The 22343-nt window shown below is 38.2% G+C and overlaps 1 protein-coding gene across 1 annotated transcript in view; it reads left to right on the top strand.

Moving 5' to 3' along the window:
* LOC137130400 (myelin basic protein-like) overlaps positions 1 to 22343 on the top strand; it is a 37535-nt gene that overhangs the window by 5556 nt on the left and 9636 nt on the right. Inside the window, exons 2-3 of the mRNA XM_067510504.1 lie at positions 7887 to 7945; positions 15969 to 16041. Of these exons, the coding sequence (XP_067366605.1) occupies positions 7901 to 7945; positions 15969 to 16041 (118 nt within the window). The 5' untranslated portion in view covers positions 7887 to 7900. The remainder of the gene's footprint in view (positions 1 to 7886; positions 7946 to 15968; positions 16042 to 22343) is intronic.

Genomic DNA, 22343 nt, shown 5'->3' with positions numbered 1-22343 from the left:
AATTCATAATTTACACTGAAATAACAATTACAACAAAATTATAATCAAAATAAAGCTTTTGTTACAAAAAACCCCTCTTAACTCGAAATGATTCAGATTTGATAAGTAGATTCACAACTGGATTTTGAACTCCCGAATCCAGGCCTCCGTTACGACTCCATGGGTGCTTTTGTGCACTTTTTGTACATTCTTCTCCGGAGGTGAAAGGTATTTTAACACTGCTGTGTGTAATTTGCTCAACTGAACTGAGCCAAAGCCACTGTTGAACCAAATGTTACTGCCGTAACTTTAGTGGTGCCTGTACCAACCATTAGTTTGGCAGTACCATCCATGTCTACAAAGAGCGTAGAATAGTTTCGTATCTTGAAGAATGTAAATTCTTAATATGTTCTGCTATTTGAAAGTTAGATAAGAAGACTGACACCACTCTCATATCTCTGTGTTAAGTGCAGAGCTGGACTGTCAGAAGGTGAGTAGCTTAGCTTAGCATAAAGACTGGAAACAGTGGATACAGCTAACCCGTATCTCCCCAAATTAAAAATAAAAAACCCCTGTGAAACTTGAATACTGTATGTTGTTGGTTAAGTCACACAAGCCGGGATTTAAAAAAGACATTCGGTGGTATTAGTGGAAATTATGTGGCGTCGCTTACTATTTCTTGTTGAGCAATAGTTTCTCCATCTACTCTGGGGCATGTAATGTAGCATCTTCCTGTGTTGCCTGGCAACTTCAGAGATTAAATGATTCTGGAGATACCAAGCTGTTATTGACCAATTAATAGTCAGGTCATACAGCCACAAATTGTGAATTTTACATTACAGTGTTTGTAAACTATGTGCACGTCCATCGCTCACAAGTTTCAGGTCATTACTGTTAATGATTCAGTTTTTAGTGACCTTTGCTTTGGAGTGGAGGTAGTGACCCAAAGCCCTCTAAATTCTAAATCCGAATCACATTACTATGAAGTTCATGTTGCAGAAAGATTTTTGTTTCTATGTAGACTATCTTTGTGGGAAATTGAATACATGTCTTAAATGGGTAAGAACATTTTGATATATAGCTTTTTTATTATCAGTTTTCATTGAAGCTATCTTTTACTCAAATATTCATATGCATGCTTTCTGTGAATCGTAGTTTGGGTTTGGGGAAGTCTCGCTCAGACAGAGCAATCCTTATGATATGAATTCTTGCATGCAGTACTGTTTTTCATAGTCGTTTCTCCAAAGTGAAAACGCAAACAAACTTCCTGTGTGCTGAAAAGGCTCAGCCTCAATGAGGTGAAAGGTGTTTTCATACCCGCTTGTTCGCAAGAGTTTTTATTGCTTTGTTTTGTTGTTGTTGTTGAGTAGTACATTCTCCCTTTTGTCATCATAATAAGAAAAAAACTCATCTGATCTGTACAAGGAGATTTATGTGGCAGAGAGATAATAACCCTTTTATCTCTATGGGGAAGTTAGTAGAATAAACAGCTGGACCACCTCTATTCTCATTGTTAAAAACATCATCTTTTATCCTTTGAAAACATTTTACCTGTACTAAATTTGCAAGTGGCTCAAAAAGATTTTTATTACAGGTGCTTCTCATCTATCTGTTCTCTGCTGATATCACATACTGTATCTCTCTTTTTCTATGAAATGTAACCGCACTCAGTATCGTCTCAGAAAAGAGCATCGTGATCTCAGTTACATTGTTCGGGCATGAAAGCTGATGCCTGAAATAGTCACAGAGATGTGATGAGCCCCATTTTTTTATCCTCATTGAAGCCATGTAAAAACAAAATGACGATATGGATTTGAAAAAGCCTAAGGTAATGGACGGCTCAGGTAAATTTATTTGCTCGTAATGTATTGCAGGGTCTGCTGTGAGTAGAAATGGATTCTTCCATGTGCTGTAGCACCTTTTTCCATCCTGATGATTTATTTAAAAGGCACGAGATGCACTTAGACACACCTGGGAATTAGAAGCAACGTTCACAGGTTAAATTGGGAAGGAGCAATTGATTTTGGCATTTTCTCTTGTTGCGTGTTTTATCAGCACCTTCCCACTGTATCTCTTTCTAATTACAGCCCAGCCTGTGAGGAGAAAAATAAAGGCCATGCAAGCAAGCCTTCTTTTCTTTTCTTTTTTTTTTAGTTAAGAAGTATTGCTGCTGAGTTGTAATTGCAGCCTTGTTTCACACAACCTCCTCCCTGTCCTCTCTGCCTCACACTCTATTATGCAACAGTTTTCTTTTCTTGCAAGTCCTTGCAGGATCTCGACTTTGATTGTGTAATATTTGCGAGTGAAACTGGCTGCAAGGCCTCACATTCAGTCACAGACAGAATCCCAGCGACATGCCTCCACATTAAAGTGTTCAGCTGAAATCAGTTTTACACTGAATTGTTGCACACGTTGCACAGCCACAGGCAATCTACTACAACTGTGTTCAATTAGCAGGGAGCTTCAGTTTTTTTTTGTAGCTTCTTGTTTGTGCTAAGTTTGTTTTTCTTTTTTGGCCTTAACCACAAGTAGTCTCTTGAGTTCACAAATGCTTTGTTAGACAAAGTTGTGAGGATCTCCATATGAATCATTAGTAAAGGACTTCTAGTCAAGTCCTAAATCTTAGCTGGCCATGTCACGCAGTTTTAGTAATGTGCCTATACAGTATGTGATTAAGGTAAAAACACCTGATTGCCAAAGTGCACATAGGTAACCAATTTCGGCTGCAGTTCAGTTGTGCCTGAAGGATTTTAGAATTAGAACCAGTTGTCGTTTGGCATTGTACGGTAAAAAACACCTACAGTATGCAACCGTCTCTAAATGTAACCTGCATATCTTTCCATGTGTCAGAAATATAATTACAGCTTAAGCAGAGACCTGGTCCCCAATCCATCACCTGCACAACCAGTGACCCTCTTCTCAAATGATTGGTTGGAATTCTGGCATTTTAGAAGAAGTCAAAATATAACGAAAGAGGGAGCTTATTTTAACCTTAATAAAGTATTTTATATTCTGTTCTGGCAACATCAACTGGTGGCTTTAATGGTATAAATCAGGGGTCCCCAACCTTTTTGAAAGTGAGAGCTACTTCTTGGGTACCAATTAATGCAAAGAGCTACCAGTTTGATACACATTTTTGAAATAACAAATTTGCTCAATTTACCTTTAATTATATGTTATTATTAATAATTAATTAAATGAGTGATATCCATCTATGTGAAGACACTGATCATGTTAATGATTTCTCACAATAACTATCAAATGTGATTTGAAAAAAGAATAGCAAAAAAAAAATTAGATGCAGCTCATTGGTAAGTGGCGCTATGGTGAGCTATTTTTAGAACAGGCCCACGGGCGACTCACATGGTCCTTGCCGGCGACCTGGTGCCCACAGGCACCATGTTGGTGACCTCTGGTATAAATGATCAGTGTGCAGGCTGAAGTAATATACATAACTTAATTCTAGACACAGACACACAATTACATCTGCATTTTCCAGCCATCAGCAGCTTAATTTTTTCTTCTCTTCTTATTCTTTCATTGTAGGACCACAAAAAAGTAAACTTCCCTTTCTGTCTTTTTTTCAACATTGAGGAAACAGCCATCATGTTAGGATAAACTTTATCGGAATAGTCAGCGCACAAACTCGACGAGGCCCTTCATGTTGACATTCAGTGTGAGCATGACTGATTTAGTGACATCAGATAATATAAAAGTTGCACAGTGTCTGTCAGGCATAACAAGACTCATCATCAGTGGGTTCTGTTGTTTCGTGAACACTCATTTTCAGTTCAAGATTGCTTCAGGAACTATTATAGAAATGTTGATTTTCGTCATGCAAATGTGTATTGTAATTCATTAGATTTAAAAAGTGACAACGCAGTATGTCCCTTTCTCCATTAGCAAATAAGGTTTTACTGTTTTTACCAGACGTCATTGCTATAAGCTTGTTAACCTGATTTGTATCTTGACAGGTTCATGTGAGTTTGCTTGCTTTACTCCTTTAATCCCCTTAAAGCCTTTTAAGCAGATGTTGTAGCAACGGCAAACTAAGCTCAAACCTGCAAAGATCAAGCTTGTTTAAAGCTTCACTAATCCATATTTTTGTATAACAAGTTGCAGGAATGTCAAATGTAACATGGGATTATGCCACTTTTAGCGATGAAGCAACAAAGAAATATGCAAACTCCTCTGAGATCTGTCGAGCACTTATTTACATCATACATATTTCAACTAACTGTTTTGATTTCATGATCCTCAAGTAGGGGTACACATTTCGAGGTTTCCTAAACTGTTTGTTTCATATATGTAGCTGTATGTTAAAAGCCACATGTTTTTTCATCCTGCTGTACAGATTTAAGGCATTGTTGTGTGGCACAGTGTGGTTTAAACTGGTTGGATATAATCACACTGTTCTGAGATGGTGGTGTATAAAACCTCAGCCTATGGTTACAGTGTTCCACTGTTCTCTGGACAGTGGATGTAATAACACCTCTCAGTGGTTCATTTTCTTTCTTTTTTCCCCAGGCACACAGAGAACTGTGGGTTATGTTTAATCATGGCTGTGCTGAAATGATTGCATTTAACTTTTTTTTTTTTTTTTTTTTTTAAATAACAAGGTAGAATCCTTTGGGTAGGTTGACTTGTGAGTTGGGAGTATGAAATGCTGAACCAGCATGTCCTCACTTCTCTAATTAGTTGTTGTTGTTTTTTTAATCTTTTATCAACATTGTTTTTGTATTAAGAGGGTCCTGCCTTCTTGCCTGCAAATCCAATAGTAATGTTAAAAGCCATGCAAACATCAATATAGGCCATGAACAGTCCATCAGTAAACCTCATTACTGACCATTTCTAGCATAAACATTTTTGACAGCAAGCACTGCAATATAGTGTCCATCTTATGTTGGAAAGGAAGGGAAATAGTCTAGGTGCCAAAGATGATGAAAGCCTTTTTGATGGCTCGAGAATCCTCCTAAAAGCCAAACATGCATGCTGAGATTATCTGAAAGTAAAGTACTGCAGAGTGGTTCTTCAGACGAAGAAGAGATTCCCTTTCATTGTAGGGGGTGTATCCTGTGCTTTGTTAGCTGCAAAGGCAATATATTAATGCAATGCCCAGTTCAGTTTGATAAACACTTAGTTAACATGTTTTCTTGTACCATATATATTAAACCAGTTTTTGCAGAACCCCAGGGAATTTGCAATTGCAACAATTAATGCACATTTATCAATTCCCTATGAATCTTTTCAATTTGGTTCACAATCATCACAACTTTCTTTCTTGAACATTTGATCCATATTATGTATTGTCGCTGCATCTGCACACAAAGGCAAATTTAAGTAAAATAAAAAGATACATAATTTCAAGGATTGCGTGCAGGAGACTCTCTTAACTTTCAGGAGAGGTGGGATTTTTCTACAGGTTTGTACTAAAGACTGTGCAGGGCAGTTCCCTGATGTTCTGCACAGAATTGGGGATGGCTTTGCTGTTTTGGAACCCAAATAATAGTTATCGATTGACAGGGGAAGCTAGCAGTCCAGTGTTTAGGGATGTGTAACATACAGTATAATTGTAACATTCCCAGTTTCATATACCGCTTTGTCACCCCAGGTTTCTAGTATCTCTACTCTACATTTAAAAGAAAAAGTCATAAATTGGCAAACCTGGAGAATATTTGAAACGTGGGCATAATAGACATGACAAGTCACTGTGACAGAGGCTGATGCATCTCTTGCAAGTGATAATGAATCAAAGCACATGTTGCCCCCCCCCACAGTCTGTTTTGATATGTAATATATTTTTATCAATGTTAGTTATTATTTGCTTGGTTGATTTGATGTTTTTGAATTTTGAGCAGACAAACACACACACACACACACACACAACTGAGACCTCTCCTTACTTCACATTTTTCACCTCCTTGACATGGAGAGAATAGAGCGTCACTTACTTTACTCTTACTATCTCATACACTTGGCACTACACCTGTTGACTGAAGTACTGCGATGGCGTCCGAGTTGTAGTAAATGGTTGACAGATGCATAGAGGCCAAACTGACACAGAAAACCCAGTGGCCCTCACTGAAATACTGCATAATAACTAGGGTATTGTGATGGATGTTTATATTCATTCGAATCATTAAAGCCTGTAATTTAGCAGCATTTTGTTTGATAAAGGAAAGCTGGCATTGCTTTATTATCTCCACAACCACCACGTCTTTAGTCTAGCAGAATAGCAGTTGACAAAAGTGAGGTTGAGACTAAGCCTCAATAATAAGCTGGCATTAAAACAGGTGCTCCATTAGCTGCGTCTCCTGTATCAGAATCGGAGATGATGACGCTAAAGTAGTAGCCACTAATCACTGCCAGACTGGAGCAGCAGCAGCAATGCAGGGTAAAACTGACCATGAACACAGGATGAGGTTCACTTGCAAAATAGATATTGCTTTTTGTTTTGAGCTGAGTCATTGTGAGCCTGAAGTGTTAAGTGTTTAATGCTACGCAGTACTGAGTGATTTGCAGTTTTTATTGTTTTGGTTTAGCATTGAGTACTTTTTTCTTTTTTTGATCTTTTGTTTTTGTCCTTTCGACTTATTCATTCATTATTTATTCACTTATCCCGTGAGTTCAGGGTTGCCACAACAGATCATTTGTCCGCATGTTGATTTGGCACAGTTTTTACGCACTGCACAGCTAAGGATGAAGATGGACTTCTGGGGGTTTAATGTTTTGCCCAGAGACAATTGGACATGTGGTCGAGTAGGCGGCCAGACTACCAACCCTTCACTTTATTGATTAATATTAGTTTTTTATAAATGTTTGAAACTTTTTACACCCATAAGGAGATATTGATACAGAAATACGTTTTCAGACAGCACATCTCTAGCTCAAGATCGCAACCGCCAACTCGTGTCACATGGCCTGATAACTGAATACACCTTTTAATTTAAATAATAAATCAGAATTTTTATAAATAAAGAATATATAAAAGAATATTTAGAATGTGATATATGATAACTATTAATATTCATGTTAGACATTTATTTTAGGAATGGTTTATCTGTTCATGTCTGCTTCCGTTTGTTTGAACTGGTGTGAAAGCTGTCAGCATTGAGACACGCACACCTGCTTTGTGGTGTGAAAGCAAAGTGGACCAACTTGTAGATTTGTCATTTTATGCATAAACTCAAAAGTTAACCTGCGATTAAAGCCAACCTCTCTGGAACCATTCACATTCACATAAGCAGCATACAGCCTGTGTTTATATTAGCATAACCATGGCAACACATATGTCTGCGCAACAACTTGGGGGCTGGATTTTGGCTTTTATGATATCAGAAAGTAACAAAGGAGTTAAAACATTTGTGCATTGTGCTTGTATGTATCCTATTGCACATTTTGGACGTTTCTATTTAAGTAAGTGAAACAGAGTGATAGCACAGTTGCTGTAATATTGCAGTACAATTTTTAGACATTTTTATTTGGTCATTGATAACATACAGTAGAGTTTAATGACACTTACAAAACTTTTACAACATCAGACCATTTTAAGAAGGTATAAAGAGATGCATCAATGAGACAGAATGTTTTTTACTCAAAAATAAGTCCATAAAAAAATTCCGAACTTTTTTAATAATAATTTGCTTGTTTTATGTTACCATGTTAAAGATTACAATTATATCCTATTTTCAATGAAAATCCCAAATGCTTTTTCTAGTCTCTGGTATTATCCATTGTAAAGCTGTTCAGTATGATCAGGGAAGAGTTTTTACTGCTGTGTGTGATGCTACACTTTAACGCATTCGGTCGAGGTGGCCTCTCCTACCTAGATACGGAGAATTGCATAACATTCGCGTGTTGTGTGTAGTTTTCTCCTGGTCTAAACTAAGTCTCTGTTTTTCTTACAGTCTCTGTCAGCAGCATGGGCCAGAATCTAGGAAAGAAAGAGTCACCCATAGAGAGCAAGGTAAGAGACCCCACAGTGCTGTGGGTACTTAAATGACTCAAGGATTAACAAAAACTACTTGAAACGTGCACATGGAGGATTTCCCACACTTGTGATGTGAGAATGAAGCAAGCCTTGGAGAATGTTTTAAAATCATATCAGTGAAAAAGTGGCCTTTATCAGTCGCACTTTGGACTCAGTTGCAGGGAAGTTGTCAGGCTCCTTCACGCAAATGTATTTATTATCTTCCGCTGAGCCTGTGGTCCGACTGTTAACACTTCACAGTATGCGTGTTTTGAATAACTTTTAACAAAAAGTATGAGGTTACTTTATGTTAACTCTGCGTGAAAGTAAAAAATACAAAATTCTTATATGTTTATTCTCACATCAGAAGCTTGAATAACAAATACTGTTTTTCTAAAAACACTGCCATAAGTAACAATGTATACACATCTCTCAAAGCAGTAATAAATGAAAACACAAGCCGGTTACGTCGGTTAAAGATTTTCATTTTGAGTTTGCAAATGCTGTGCCTGACTTTGCCTGCATGTAAGAGAGGCTCTGTATCCATTATTGTGCTTAAAGGTCACTGTAGAGTGAGAATTAACTAACGAACCAAAACATTTCAGATCGTCCATTTTAATCACTTTTCTGTGACCATCGTTATCCCACTGTTAATTAATAAGGTATGCTGCCATGGCAACATCCAGTTCATGATGAATTTCCTTTGCTTTTTAAGCCCTGTAAAAACCTCTCGAAAGCACAAGCCTTGCCACAACAACACTCCACAAAAAAATCCATTTGAACTCGAGAGTCAGTAGATGATTGTGTTACTCACACTACACTCTCTCCACACAGCTGGTTTAAACTTTAGCTTCGGCCCTGCGATCATCAGGACTCTGTTCAGAACGTTTGCCTTTGTCTAACACTTACAATTGACCATCCATATACCTCCAAATCATTTTCACAAGTCCATCAAAAATATGAAGAAAAACTGACACTTTACAGTCGTTCTGTCTGAACAGAAGTGGAGTTTGTGCGGCCGGTTTGTTCCGTCAGCCAATGGGGGGATGGGCTGAACCAAGAGCAGTTGCTGCACTTGATCACGTAGGATCAGTTTAGACTTTAAAGAGGAGGAAAAATGTAATCTTTATCACAGCTCTATATTATAAATAGAAGATAGGATCACATACGAAATAGGCTTGAAGGTCTAGTGGAAAAAATGAAACACAAAAAAAACCAGTGTTGTAAATAAATACAGCAAATACGTAAGGGGGGATTTTTGTTTGTTTGTTTTTTGACTCATCTTTTTGCACTGTGAGTCTAGAAATTACAGAGCAGACACTGTTAATGTATACAGAGTGTGGGGGAGGAACTTAAACTGGGACACTAGTATAATTTAATGACATTGTGTAATTAGCCCCAGACTTGTTTAAGTCCTTTTTGTCGTGTTTTCAAAATTGCAGCAGATATAATGAGCTTGGAGCCATTAATGGCTTAGACTGCAATCAGACATGAAGTGCGAGTGTGTTGTGAGTAGACCTAACCCCCAGACTGTGAGCAAGGAGCTGTTGACACAAAATAAAGAAGCACCGAGGCTGAAAGGGCTCTTCAGTGACAGTATTTTATTTGAGGCTGCAGGCCGTAAACTCTGCAGCTTGCTTTGTTTTCTGCAGCTGACTAGCTGGCCAGTGTAATGGGCAGAATTATCATATTGGCATGCCGGGGAAGAGGGGAGCCCAAACCAGCAGGGAGGCTGATGGTTTAACCCATAGCTGATTTGCTTCCTTTGCCTACTAAGCACACTCTGGAGATAGAAGAACAGCAGCAGGAGAAGAAGATTCATTTGCCAAGTGCAGGGAGAGTCATAGGGACAGCATTGTTTAGGCACTTTAGCTTTATGTCGATTTTATTTTGTATTTATTTTTTGTTTTTAATGGTAATGTATTGGGGGGGGGTGTCTTTTGTTTTGTTTTCCTTTTGTTCGGCCTTGATTATTGGGACCTCAAAGTCAATTTAAAGGTCTAACGGAACAGCCAGTTGTCATAGTGACGGTCAAAGGAGGAATAGAGCGTGACAGAGTGAGGCTGGTTTTGTTTAGATGCTGTTGTCTGTTTCGTGATCCCTCTTCTAATCCCCTAGCATTTCAGGAAGGAAATGTACCCGTATGGCCTTTGTCACACCTCAACAGAAGCTCTGACAAAATGTTTCTTCTTTAGCCGTCTGAAATGTTCACAGAACTGACATTTTAGAGCCTTAAATCCCATTTGGAGTTACAGGGTATCAACAGTGGTACTAACTGATTCTCAGTTTCTGAGAGATTTGCAGAGCAGAAACTGTATACAGTGTGCACACATTATGATTTTGGAAGAACTGGAACTCCTGATGAATTTAATTTCATGGCTGCAGCTTTTCCCAGAGGAGGGAAAAGAGGAGTAGAGTAACAGGATAACATGGAAATATTAGCCTGTCACTATGTATGAAAAATCAATCCTGTTTTATTGCATTTTTTATGATCCCACTCTCTCAGTTGACTCTGTAAAGATAAATCAACCAACACTGTTTTCTAAAAAAAAAAAATCCATCTGCAAAGCATCTTATATCTGGTGGGTTGTGAGTGCAGATTACTGTTCAACCGTCTGTGAGACTTCATGTTGAGATTTTCTTGCCTACTGTGAAAGTAAATGACTTTTTGGCTATTTCAGACATCAACAGTAAACATCAGGATGTTGGTATTAGGGCCTCAAACGTCACATTTAATTTTATCTAGCTTTACCATTTTAACTATTGCTAAACAATCATAGATACAGTACAAACCATCACAGAAATGACCGCAATACCACTTTCTCCACTGACAGTAACAAACAGAGAGGAGAACCAAATGCAGCCAGAGACAAACTGACTTTGACTGGCTCTTGCTGCATGATTGCCAACACTCTTTCTGTCTACATGTATAACTGACAGCACACTTCAAATGTCGCAAGTCATTTTGGGAAATGAAGGAAGTCACTGACAGAAGAAAAATTAAGATAGTGGGCAATTTGTTTTCGGAAATGTAGGAAATTACTAACTGAAGAAGAATTAGAAAAGCTATGAAGTGCAAAGGTGGGTGCTTAGAAAATGACATGGCTGGTTTCAACATAACTATGAATTAATATATATCTTTCATACTGTAATGTATTATTTATTTGAATGAACTCTGTATGTCTCTCTGTGTTGGCCCTGAGATATATTGGAGACCTGTTTAGGGAGCAGTGACAGCTGGAACAGGCTTCAGTCCCTTGCGACCCGGGACATGTTAAGCAGTTAACATAATGGATAGATGGATAGGTTTCAGCAAGATCAAATAGTACACTGTGTGTTTTTCAATAGCGGTTTCTATGGCAACAAATTTCTACAACTCTGTAGAAAGTTGTTATGTAATTTGTTATTGTAACTAATTAATGTAACTAATTAGTAATATGATGTATGTTATTAAGTTGTCATTATGAACAGAAGAAGCTCATTTATTACCATGAATTTTCTTTTCACCCTGTTACAAAATAAAGTGTATGTTGTTTTCTTTTTAAATAATATAAGTTAGAATAATTTGTGTTAGTCACCGTGACTGATATAACAGTGTACAATGTGTGCGGCTCAACTGACCAACTGAATTTTGTTCTGGCGAGTTGGTGAAAAACTATATATTAATGACAAAATAGAAAAAGTTGAAACCGTTACGCACACAGTCATACTATTGGCAGGATAGCATTAATGTGTCACATCAGGGAGTAGCCTGCGGGACGTGAGTATGTGTCAGTGGGGGGACCTGGGCCTCGTTGATGGGGCGAACAGCAGTCAAGAAGAAACTGTTCTTATAGCATGAGGTTTGGGTCCTAATGGAGCGGAGCCTCTTGCCAGAAGGGTGTATCTGAACTTTCTGCACCTATTGCTGTGCAGAAAATAAAGCTAAAAAATCAGTAGCTGGGAAATTACAGACACGGTTCCATAGAATCAAAACCAGAAAATAGTTCAAATTGTGATTATACATATGTTTCCAACAATTAACACATTTTAAACTTCACACTAAAATGGAGCTTTTTTAGTTCTTTAACCTCCTTCTTTTGTGCCTAATTGTGATACTGTCAGTGAAACCAATGCATTGAAAACTGAAGTCTCCAGATGAGGGAGCTTGAGGCTCACTAGTAGACCAACAGCCTTCAGAACGAATCACTGCTACTATTGTACCCAATTACAGCGCTCTACGTTTTGTATCCAGCCTAGCAGTTTTTTTTTCCATCTCTTCTGTTAGTCTGTGTGCAGAGACACATTCACATCTGAGTCACGACTTCCCTCTTCCAGTCCAGACTTGTCTTACTGTTGGTTTCATTCACACGGCGTGATACTGGAATCCTGTCGGTTGCCGAAACAGTTACATTTTCTTCAAGTAAAAATATAGAAACATAGGTGTTTTCCTAAAAAAACAGTCGGAAGGATGTTCTCAACATATTCTGTCATTGATGCTGTTCTTACAGATAAAACATATGAGCTGCAGGTAGCCTCACTTATTTTCTAAATGTTGCCTTACTGCCCTGTGGTAGTTTGGCCATCATTGGTCAGATATACGTAATTACTTCTTTAGAGCTTTAAATAATGTTAGAGATACACCATTTGACTGCCCTCTTGACATTTGGCATTACTGCATTATTACTCTGGCCTTTTGAAGGTACAGCTACAGAGACTCCAGTGTTTTTAGTGCTTTTTATATCTGAGTGAAAAGGTGAGATGAAAGGTGCATGCTCCATTTGTCTTCCATCTCTGAAGTGTGGGACAGGATGAAGCACTAAAGGGCACCGCTATCACCGAACCGCAGATAGGAAAAGGAACTCAGATGTCTTTGAAAGTATCAAATCAGCCAAGCCCTGAAAGGTGTTGAAATCCCTGCACTCTTCTTCCTCTCCACTTGAATGTAAGGAGTACTTAGGCACACTGAGCCTCATCCAGCACCCGAGGACTGAATGGTGTCTGAGGGGAACTGAAATAGCAACCACCAAGGCTAAGAGTAGCAGCCTTAGACACACACCAAACAAGCAAACATGCTCACAAACATTGGGCTTAGTTGTGTTTTTTATTAATATAAGTTGAAACTATAAAGACACTCAAACAGCCAATAGTTATTTTTGTAATTTACTGTGTTTGCCAAGGTTTGCCCATCTTGATGCGGTTGAAAATCCTGCCTGAGTGTTACTGGATTCATTTTGAAATCTTGCACTTCTTGAGTTGTTTTTTTTTTTTTTTTTATCTCTCGAGAACACATCAGATAAGCAGGGGTGTTGTTGCCATAGCTCCACAAACCTTCCCTCTTTTCCACAGCTCCATTGGAAGCAAGAGTAGCAACATCATCATTCATTTTTTGCTTCACTGTGTAGAAGAGCGCTCTGTGCTCTGTGCTCCCGCCGGTCAGTCTCAGCCAACACATTATGGAAGCTGAAAAAATGTTTGTGATGGGATCTCATGAGGTGTGTCTTTGTAATGATTCGTTGTTGTCTACGATGATATTTTAACAAGAGTAAAGAGCTCAACTAGTGCCTCCCATATTTTACAGTGCTTTTGAAAGATCAGGCTGTTATTATGCAGTTTGAACACAGCGTTGGGGTGAGAAATAATGTGTAAATTAATGCACAGCTCCATCTTAAAATAAATTGCTTTCAGCATTTAAGAGCTCATCTCAGTGAAACCTCAAAATAGTAAGTAACAATAATAAGTAATACGGACACCTCGACTGATTTTGAACTTGCTTTTTTCAGTTCTAGTTTGACTAGTTCAAGTACATAAATGCTATTAAACTTCACTTTGACCTCCCTATATCAAGAGAAACAGTCTGTCTTTCTAGCTGAAAAATGCCTCCAGATGACATCAATTGGAGGAACCTTCAGTGCAGATTATGTCATCTTGTTGCTCACGCTATGGAGTTTGTAATCACGGTCAACCTGCTTTTCCAGAGCTCCCCCAGATGACATCATCTGAACTCATAATGATGAAAAACGTCTCTGGGTGATGTCATCTGGAGGAGTTTTTTTAGCTGGAAGCAAGGAAATATTTTAATATAATGAAGTCGGAGGAAAGTTTAATGCTGTTAACGTACATTTACACTCAAAACTGAAGCCATCGAAAGCAAGTTGAAAATTGGTGAAGTTGCCCTTTAGAGAGTTTGTATCTCTTTATGGAAGCCCTGCAAGATTTATATTTAATAAGATACTGATGGCCAGTGGGAGCAAAGTCAGGCTAACAGCTGCTGCCAGAGGATGGCATCAAGCTGCTGCATAGGGCAACCAAGGGAAAATTTGCCAGTGTATTCTTTCCCCCCTATTTCTGCGTTTGTTTATTAACAGGACCAGTCAGAATAGAGGAAAATAGTATAATAAACAATACTGTACACATTGTGTACTATCCTCAAGGTGAGTCAGAAAACGGGGGAAGAACAACACGAGATACCTTCCACAAAATGAGAAAAGAGTCCAACCCAATTACCAACAGCTCCTGGAATGGGGATTTGTTTGCATTGCCAATTTTCTTGATTGATTAACAAAAAGTGTAACACTAAGGAGAGAATTAAGACAAAAGGGGTGAATGCTGAGTGCTTTAATAATGAGTGGAAAAACCTTTATGTGCCAGACCGTAGGAATGCAATGATATAATATGCTCTGCCAGTGCACAGAAATCCATAGGCAATTGTCTTCTTTCCCCACACTGAATTATCTGTCTGTTGCCTGCTTGTTGCTCGGTAAGAATGTTTTTTTGTGAAATTAAAACCTGAGGGTTAAATCCCTTAATTGAAACAGAATCTCTGTATTAAAACTCTTTACATAATTTGTTACATAACTGAAAGGACAAAGAAGGTTTCAGGAGCATGGCCTTTACATAATTTGCATCAAGAAGTACTCTCTCTTACCACACTGTTACACCCCCCCCCCCCCTCAGCTGACAGGTCTGTGTCACAGTTGCACTTCTCTGTTTGCTAACTATTTTGTAAAAAGAGTTTTTTTTAATGCTCGTGATCATTCTGTGCATGCTGGCAAACCCACTCAAGTGGAAACTGAGGGACGTAGACTGTACGTTCTCATAAAGAAGAGAAGGAGGTAAAAAAGTAAGAATTTTTCAAACGAGGATATGAAGTTTCGGATATTCAGATATCTCACATAGAAACAGAGTCCAACCTTTTTTTGTAATAAATAGCTGTAGACGTTTGTTAATATTAATGCCAAGTGATGTGGAAGATTAATTTGCCCAACCCAGTAACTTACTAAGTACCAGTACAAAGTTATTCCTCGTCACTGTCACACAGTTTTACAATTTCCCTTTCTTACAGATGCAATATGAAAACTAATTAAATAACAAACTTTTTATAAAGCCCTGTATGAAATCAGTCACTAGAAGAGAGATGTACAGCAATTTTGTTTGAATATTTACCAGTGAAAACAAGTTTTTATCTTTTTAATCTCGTGGCCTCTAAATGTCAATTCAAAAGATCCATTTACTTTTGCTTCTCACCTAGGACTCCTGTAGTAGTGCATCAAGGTGAGGGTTAAGGTTAGGCCTGTAGCTCAGGGGCCTGTAGTTAGGGTAAAGGGCGGGTTGTCCAGTAATGGATTGTCCAGTAGATGGTTCGATCCCTTCACCTGCTTCACGTGTTAAAAAGTCCTTGGGCAAGTCGCTCAACTGTGAGTTGCCCCCGTTGTTTTTTCTTTACTTGTAAGCTCCTTATTATTAATAATGGTATTAACATTATTGTCTTGCTCTGACACCCTGACATCCTTGAGGCCCACTGTATGAAACAAGCAGGTTTCTGATGAATAGAAAAATAATCTTGCAAAATTGGGCTGCCATTTAGCTGTTTCATTTTGAATGTTAAAGGAATAGGCCTGAGTGTAATTGTGCTGTAATTTTAAAGCCCAAAAGGCTAAATAGCGTCTCTCTTTCATTTGTGTGTCTCTCTCTCTGTGCTCTGTTGCCATGGCACCTCAGTCTCACCTCTTCAATCTGTTTTTGTGTTCCTCTATTTAAGGCTCTGTCACCTGAATCTAAAGCAGCGCAGATGACAACAGCAGACCCTGAATCACAAGACGAAGTCTTTGGTGGTAAGATGTCAAAACGTGTCTTGAATTTGAGCTTATACTGAACTCCCAGCTGACACACACATATTTATTTACATACTATATATTTACATTTTTAGCTGTTATTAGCTAGCACAAGCAGGAAAATTCACCACTTTTGAGCAAACACCAATGCAAATATTTGATTATTTTATTTATTACTTATTGATATTGTTTCAAAATACTTACATATATTATTTTTTTAGATTTAGATTTAGATTTAGACTTTTTTAGATTTCTAAAGTTCTAAATTTCTCTTGCTGTTCTTGATGAGTTTTATTTTTTTTATTTATTAACACAACGGAAAGATATAAGTCAAATATAAGGACATCATTGGACTCTGAAATAGCCGCTTTAGTTTCACATGGATACAGTAGCTCCTTTAACTGAGCTATCTTGCCTCAGTATCCTCCTCTTTATCTATTCTGTTGAATGACTTCTGCTTCACACCACTGGTGCAGAAGCTGATAAAACTGCAATGTGACATTTGGAGTGAGCAGTCTCGCTGGTGAAAAGTGGCAGTTACGGGTGATGAAGGAACATTTTAGTGATATGTGGAAGCCAGCTATTCCTTTTCATAAAGACCTCTCAGAAGTCATTGCACCATGAACCTCAAAAATTAGTTTCTAACAATTTGCTCGTTTACCTTTAGTCACAATGAATGTGAAAACTCGTGACTGATGAGTGCCAGTGTAATACTGCAACTAAGCATATGAGGGCAGAGTTCAATGCACCTAGAGTATCTTCAGGCTGCCATTTAATTGTTTCAATGGTAATTACATCTTCAAATTGGGATGAAGTATATTATCCCTGAAGCCATAAGAAAAATTTGAACTATGATCCAGGCAGCTGCCTTGATTCAATTCTGATCAAAGGCAAATCAGATTTGATTTTCTTTTGTGAGAGATTGCATGCTGTAATTTAAGTGCACTGCAAGTATAATGGAACCAGCAATATAAAATAATGTAACTGAAAAACGAATTAAAATTTAATTGTCTGCGACTTTTTCATTGAAGTCAGCATCCTGTTTTATTTTATTTTCTCTGTGAATGAAGCCATTAGTGTCACTGCTGCTGCCCGTCGGCTCTTGACAACTTCGATGATGAGAGATGAGTGAAGCTGCAGCCTCAGGCGACACCCAGGGAGAGGGAAAACATTTCTTACTTTTTTTTTTCGTACATAAAGTGTTGTAGCCAAACAGCCAGGATTAAACATCAACTGCAACCTTATAGTGTATCGGCTTCTCATAGATACCTGCTCAGACTTGATGGCATCCTGAAAAATAGTTATCGCACCAAGAAATAAGTTGAGGAAGAGGTTTGGCCAATGGGGAGATAGTTGTTGATTTGATAAGAAAATCTAGGAGAAGCACTGAACATTCAATCCTACATGCAAAGCCTGTACTCGCCTTTTGTTTGTCTTACGGGGGTGAGCTGAGGTGGAAAATAAAAGATTAAAAAGATTCAGGCATGTAAGGTGACAGTGGAGACACAAACTCACAGGCAGATAACATGTCTTCACTGAAGCCTCAGAGATCAAATAACATTATATTAAGAAGTGGTTCTAATGTTTTGGCCGTCCTAGTTGAAATGAATGAGGTGGCCAAAACATTAGAGGCACCTCCTAACATACTGTAATACCCTATAGTAAAACTCCACCACCCGCCACAAACTCATAGTAGAACTATCAACTTTCGTTTTTTCCTTGAGAAATTATAACATTGTAAATGTAGAATTCATGGCAGAGCTGCTTTAATGGAACATATTAGATTCTACAGGTGTACCTAATTTAGTGGCCAGTGAACGTATGTCTATAATTGTTACTTCTCCATCTAGTAGTTTTTGAAAGCATGATCCTTAGAACCTTAGCAGCAAGCCATGATTTCCCAGGTTGTTATCATATGGACGTGCGAGAAGTTTGTCATCATGCGAAGTCAAAACCCCGCTTTTTCAATACTTCACACTCTGGAGTTATATTTATGAATAAAAACTATGTTAGGACTGAGAGGGATACCTAATCATAACATGAATTGATACATTTGTTAGAAATTGAAAACAGTTCTAATAATAAAATTACCCAGATGTAGAAATGTGATTTAAATGTTCCTTTGCCATCAGTTCAGTTTTCTAACACACCGTCAGTGCAGTTTTGATCGATTACACAATAAATGGAAAATCCCTCAAACTTTGTAAAAGGGTGGTTAGCAAAGAGCGATTTTCAAAGAAAGGTCATTATTGACCTACTAAGGACAAGCCATTTATCTAACTCCAGTGCACTGTCCATGTGTGTGTATGGACGTGCATGCTTTATTGAATCTGTGTGTTAGTATTGATGTCATGCCACTGCAGCTTGTTTGAGTATGTACTCATGCCTCCTTGTCCAGAGGGAAATATACAATACATTGTTCTGTCTGATCCTTAATTATAAGCAGTGAAAACACCTTACCTTGCAGAGGCTGCATCAAATTGATCTGTTAGCCACTCTATAGTCTCCAGCTCTTGCAGCTCATTCATGTCCCGTGTGTTAAACACTTGTCATTAATCAGCAGGGAGCAGACTTGGAGGATCCACTGTTGGCACAAGTGACACTTCAAAGCAGCCACCTACACAAGACACACACACACATTTTTCTAAGCCTTTAGGAACAACACAGAATTCAGGCATAGACCTGGAATCATCTGACATATGATTTAAATCAGCCCTTTAAATCAGCTCTATGAAATGCGGTTAGTTTATTTTCTGGACTAGCTCCTTATTTAGCTTTCTGCCATAAAAACACTAACTAATTAGGTTGCAGGTTTAAGGGGCTATGTCTTTTGAAATGGGAGACTGCAGCGTCCTTCACAATCATTCAGGTTTTCTAAATAGTTTGCTTCAAAGTACTGAGCCTTACCAGGCTGTGAGGAGAAATAATTGGCTTAGTATTCCGACTGATTAAACCAGTAAACAGACACACTGCATGAGACGCTGAGTAAAAGCTTGAAGCTTGTCTTGATCATGATATGTGATGTCAGTAGAAATCATAGCTCTTTAACTGTTATTTCATCTGATTAGTTTAAAAGCTTCTTCAGATAGTCTCAGTACGACGATTCTACTTTAATGCTTAATGTGTAAGTGTATTTTTGCCCAGTTAGCACTTCTCTGTGATTGTGTGAAAAATCCCCCTTTTTTTATCAGTTTCAGTATTTTTGCATCAGTTCTTCAAACTGAGAGGACACCTTCCTCTCACCTGTGCACCAAGGCTGAAGTAATGAAGCACCATTAGGTTGATTCAAGAAAAAACCCTTAAAATTAAAGGAATTTCCACTAGATTAAGATGGAGTGAGTGGTTTGTGACAGGCAGCTTAGCACTGCTCTGTTGGAGCCTGTTTTGGTGTAGTTGTCATCAGCAGGCGTCATGATTCATCCCAGCTTGTCCAGCGTCTGGGGATGTCTCCATGCAGCACTTCCTGTTTGCACTGCTTTTCCACAGAAGGGCAAACACCACCATCAGCTCTGTGCCTGTTAAAAGCCCATTATGGCTCCATTACCTTGACCAGCCTGCAGCAGGCCCCCGCTCAGCAAAACAGACCCCCTCTGCCATTCTGTGGTTTTGGTCTGCCTGTTCCATCCTGAATCTGTCTGGGTCAGTTTTGTATTTTATCACAGGCTGATGATGCATTTAAAGACAGGGGAGCTTAAAGGGCTGAAGTGCTGGTTTCAAATAATTAATCTCATTACTACAAGAACAAAAGATCAGAACAGAGCTTGACAGTTGTTTTTATTAAATGCACTAAAGCAGGACAAAGTTAAAAAGACCACAAATGTTTCTGGGGATACAAAAAATTAGCTGCAGCATATAATTTATCAAAGTAGTAGAGCTAATTATCTCTGATAATAAAAAATGCACTTTTTCTCCACATTTGCATATTTGTAAGTGGACTTTATACAAAAAGAAATTCAAGATAATTTTATTTCATATCAGCCATCGTTAAAAATCATCATGTTATACATAAAGATGCTAACAAACTTTTCTTAATTAAAGGAATTTGTTGCCATTACTGCTCCAACATCTGCCAGGATCTTTTTTATTGTATTAGATACAATATGATATGGCACAGCCAGCTGCTATCCCAGCTACACTACGTTGTATTGGCAACAGGATTTTTTGGTAGAAACACCAGCCTTATATTAGACCAGGCAAAACTATAAACAAATATAATGGTATCTAGTTCTGCCAGCAGCGTATTAGGGGAGCAATAGTAATATTGTACCAATATAGGATTGTTTTTCTTTTTTTTTAACTACTTCTTTACAGTGTTTTTCATTTAAGTTCTTAAGCTTTTTAAAATCAGTTGTCCCAGTATGATTTGTTGTTTCCACCCAAGAAAAGCAGAGAAGAATTAGAGACCAAAGAACCACTCAGCTGTATTCGGGCAGCAGGAGATCTCTCCTAATTCTTTTTTAACCTCACATCGCAGTGTCTGTGCAAAAAAAAACTGCACACCATCTGTGAGTATGTTATCCTACTCTGTACATAAGACTTCATTTGGGGAGGTGTGCTGGGAAAGTTGATACAGTAATATTCTCTGGCTTTAACAGCAGCTGGTGAAAACTCCTCCGCCAAGTTCTAGAAAATACAGAGCAAAATCATACTGTTAGGTTATATAAATATGAACTGTGTTAAGAAAACTTTGTATAAACTAGAAATCAGGAACAGTTTTTTGGAAACTAGATGAAAAGCACCATGCTGTTTCACAAGAAACCATTTCATTTGAACACAGCACTATTAGTCACAGGAGCTTGTATAAACCTAATGCTTTTCTCACCTTTACAGTCTCAGTTCCTTTTGAGATTGTATTTTATTTTGGTCTTTTTTTTTTTTTTCATTTTAAGTATAAAAAAAATATTACCAGAGTGTACAAAACTCTTTGTGGATTCATAAAACCTCGGATCTGTAGCTTTAATGAATCCACTTGTAAAAGTAAGTCGTGTTAGTGTTGTTAAACTCTTTATGAGCTAATATACACAATTCCACATTTCAATTTAAACTAAAGTTACAGTACTATTTTTTGTAGAGATGGGCTCCATAACTCATTTCAATATGAAGAGGTGTGTCAACACCTTCTGTGACACAGTTTAACAGAACAGCACAGGTAATAGTTTAGAAAAACTTCCCTCTAAAGGTTTTTGAGCGAGGATCTCCCTTCTAACCAATCAGAGAAGGCCAAACCCTGTGTCCAACATGTCGACAAGAAATGGCACCTTCCACGAACTGTATTTATGGGATGCCACGGATCAACACCGCTATAATATTTGGCAACTCTAGATCGATTGTCTCGAGTCTCCTGCCACAGCTGGCTTGATTCCCAAAAGTTGCATATTGTAGCTGTAATACATTAGCTGTAATAAACCCAGTCCCCCTGGCAACAAAAGAAGATTTGGGTTATTGTTTCCACCTAAAACCTTGAAAACTGGTGGACTATATGGGAAAAAATAAATATAAAATAAAGTAAAATCTAAAAATAACGAAGCTACATCTTGATTATGCAAGATACTAATCCTCAAAGGGGCAGTTTTTACCCTCCATTGGTGACTTTCTATCACAAAGATGCTTCCATTTTGGTCATAAAAACAACTCATCTACGTACCTTTTAAACAAGTGCCTTACCAACGGAGCAACAGCTGCCTCAGCTATTGGAGTCACCAGATGATACAGCTTTAGTCCCAAAAACTGAACATATGAGCAAAACTGATCTGCTACAGTTCATGAAATCCACATCAGCGTGTTCCTCAACTAGTGCATTACATGCATGGTGTTTCTTCTAAAACCTGATTTGAGTTTTGTACACGGTGGACAAGCTCCAACAAGTATTTAATAGACAAATACACTGAGGGAATATTCTTAAAGGAAAATGACTATGGTATAATGAGTAGCTTGAAAACCGCTGTATGTGTTATCCAAATTATGAAGTACACCTAGTATTTCTGGCTAATGATAGTGTTCGAATTCTGAAAATGTTCTCCGTGCTCCCTGTCAGCACCAACACCAAAGGGCATAAAAGCAAGCAGCTGATAAAGTACTAGATGTAACTCAATAAAAGACTGTGCTCTGAAGATCAGATTTCATTTGGGATTCATCATCACAGTCAAGCTTCTATCAAAGTAAATGATATTGGTGTGAGCCAGTTATCACTTATTTCAAACATTATGTGTGCTTTCCATCCAATTATAATAGGGACCAACTGGCTACTGTTTAAGTCTGTCTGGTGTTGCACTGACCTGAGCACAGCAGGGTTAGTCAGTGCC

Source organism: Channa argus, chromosome 7 (assembly GCF_033026475.1).
Source record: "Channa argus isolate prfri chromosome 7, Channa argus male v1.0, whole genome shotgun sequence".
Classification (NCBI taxonomy): Eukaryota; Metazoa; Chordata; class Actinopteri; order Anabantiformes; family Channidae; genus Channa; species Channa argus.
Note: the sequence above shows the minus strand (reverse complement) of the source record. Positions and strands in the feature narration are given on the sequence as shown.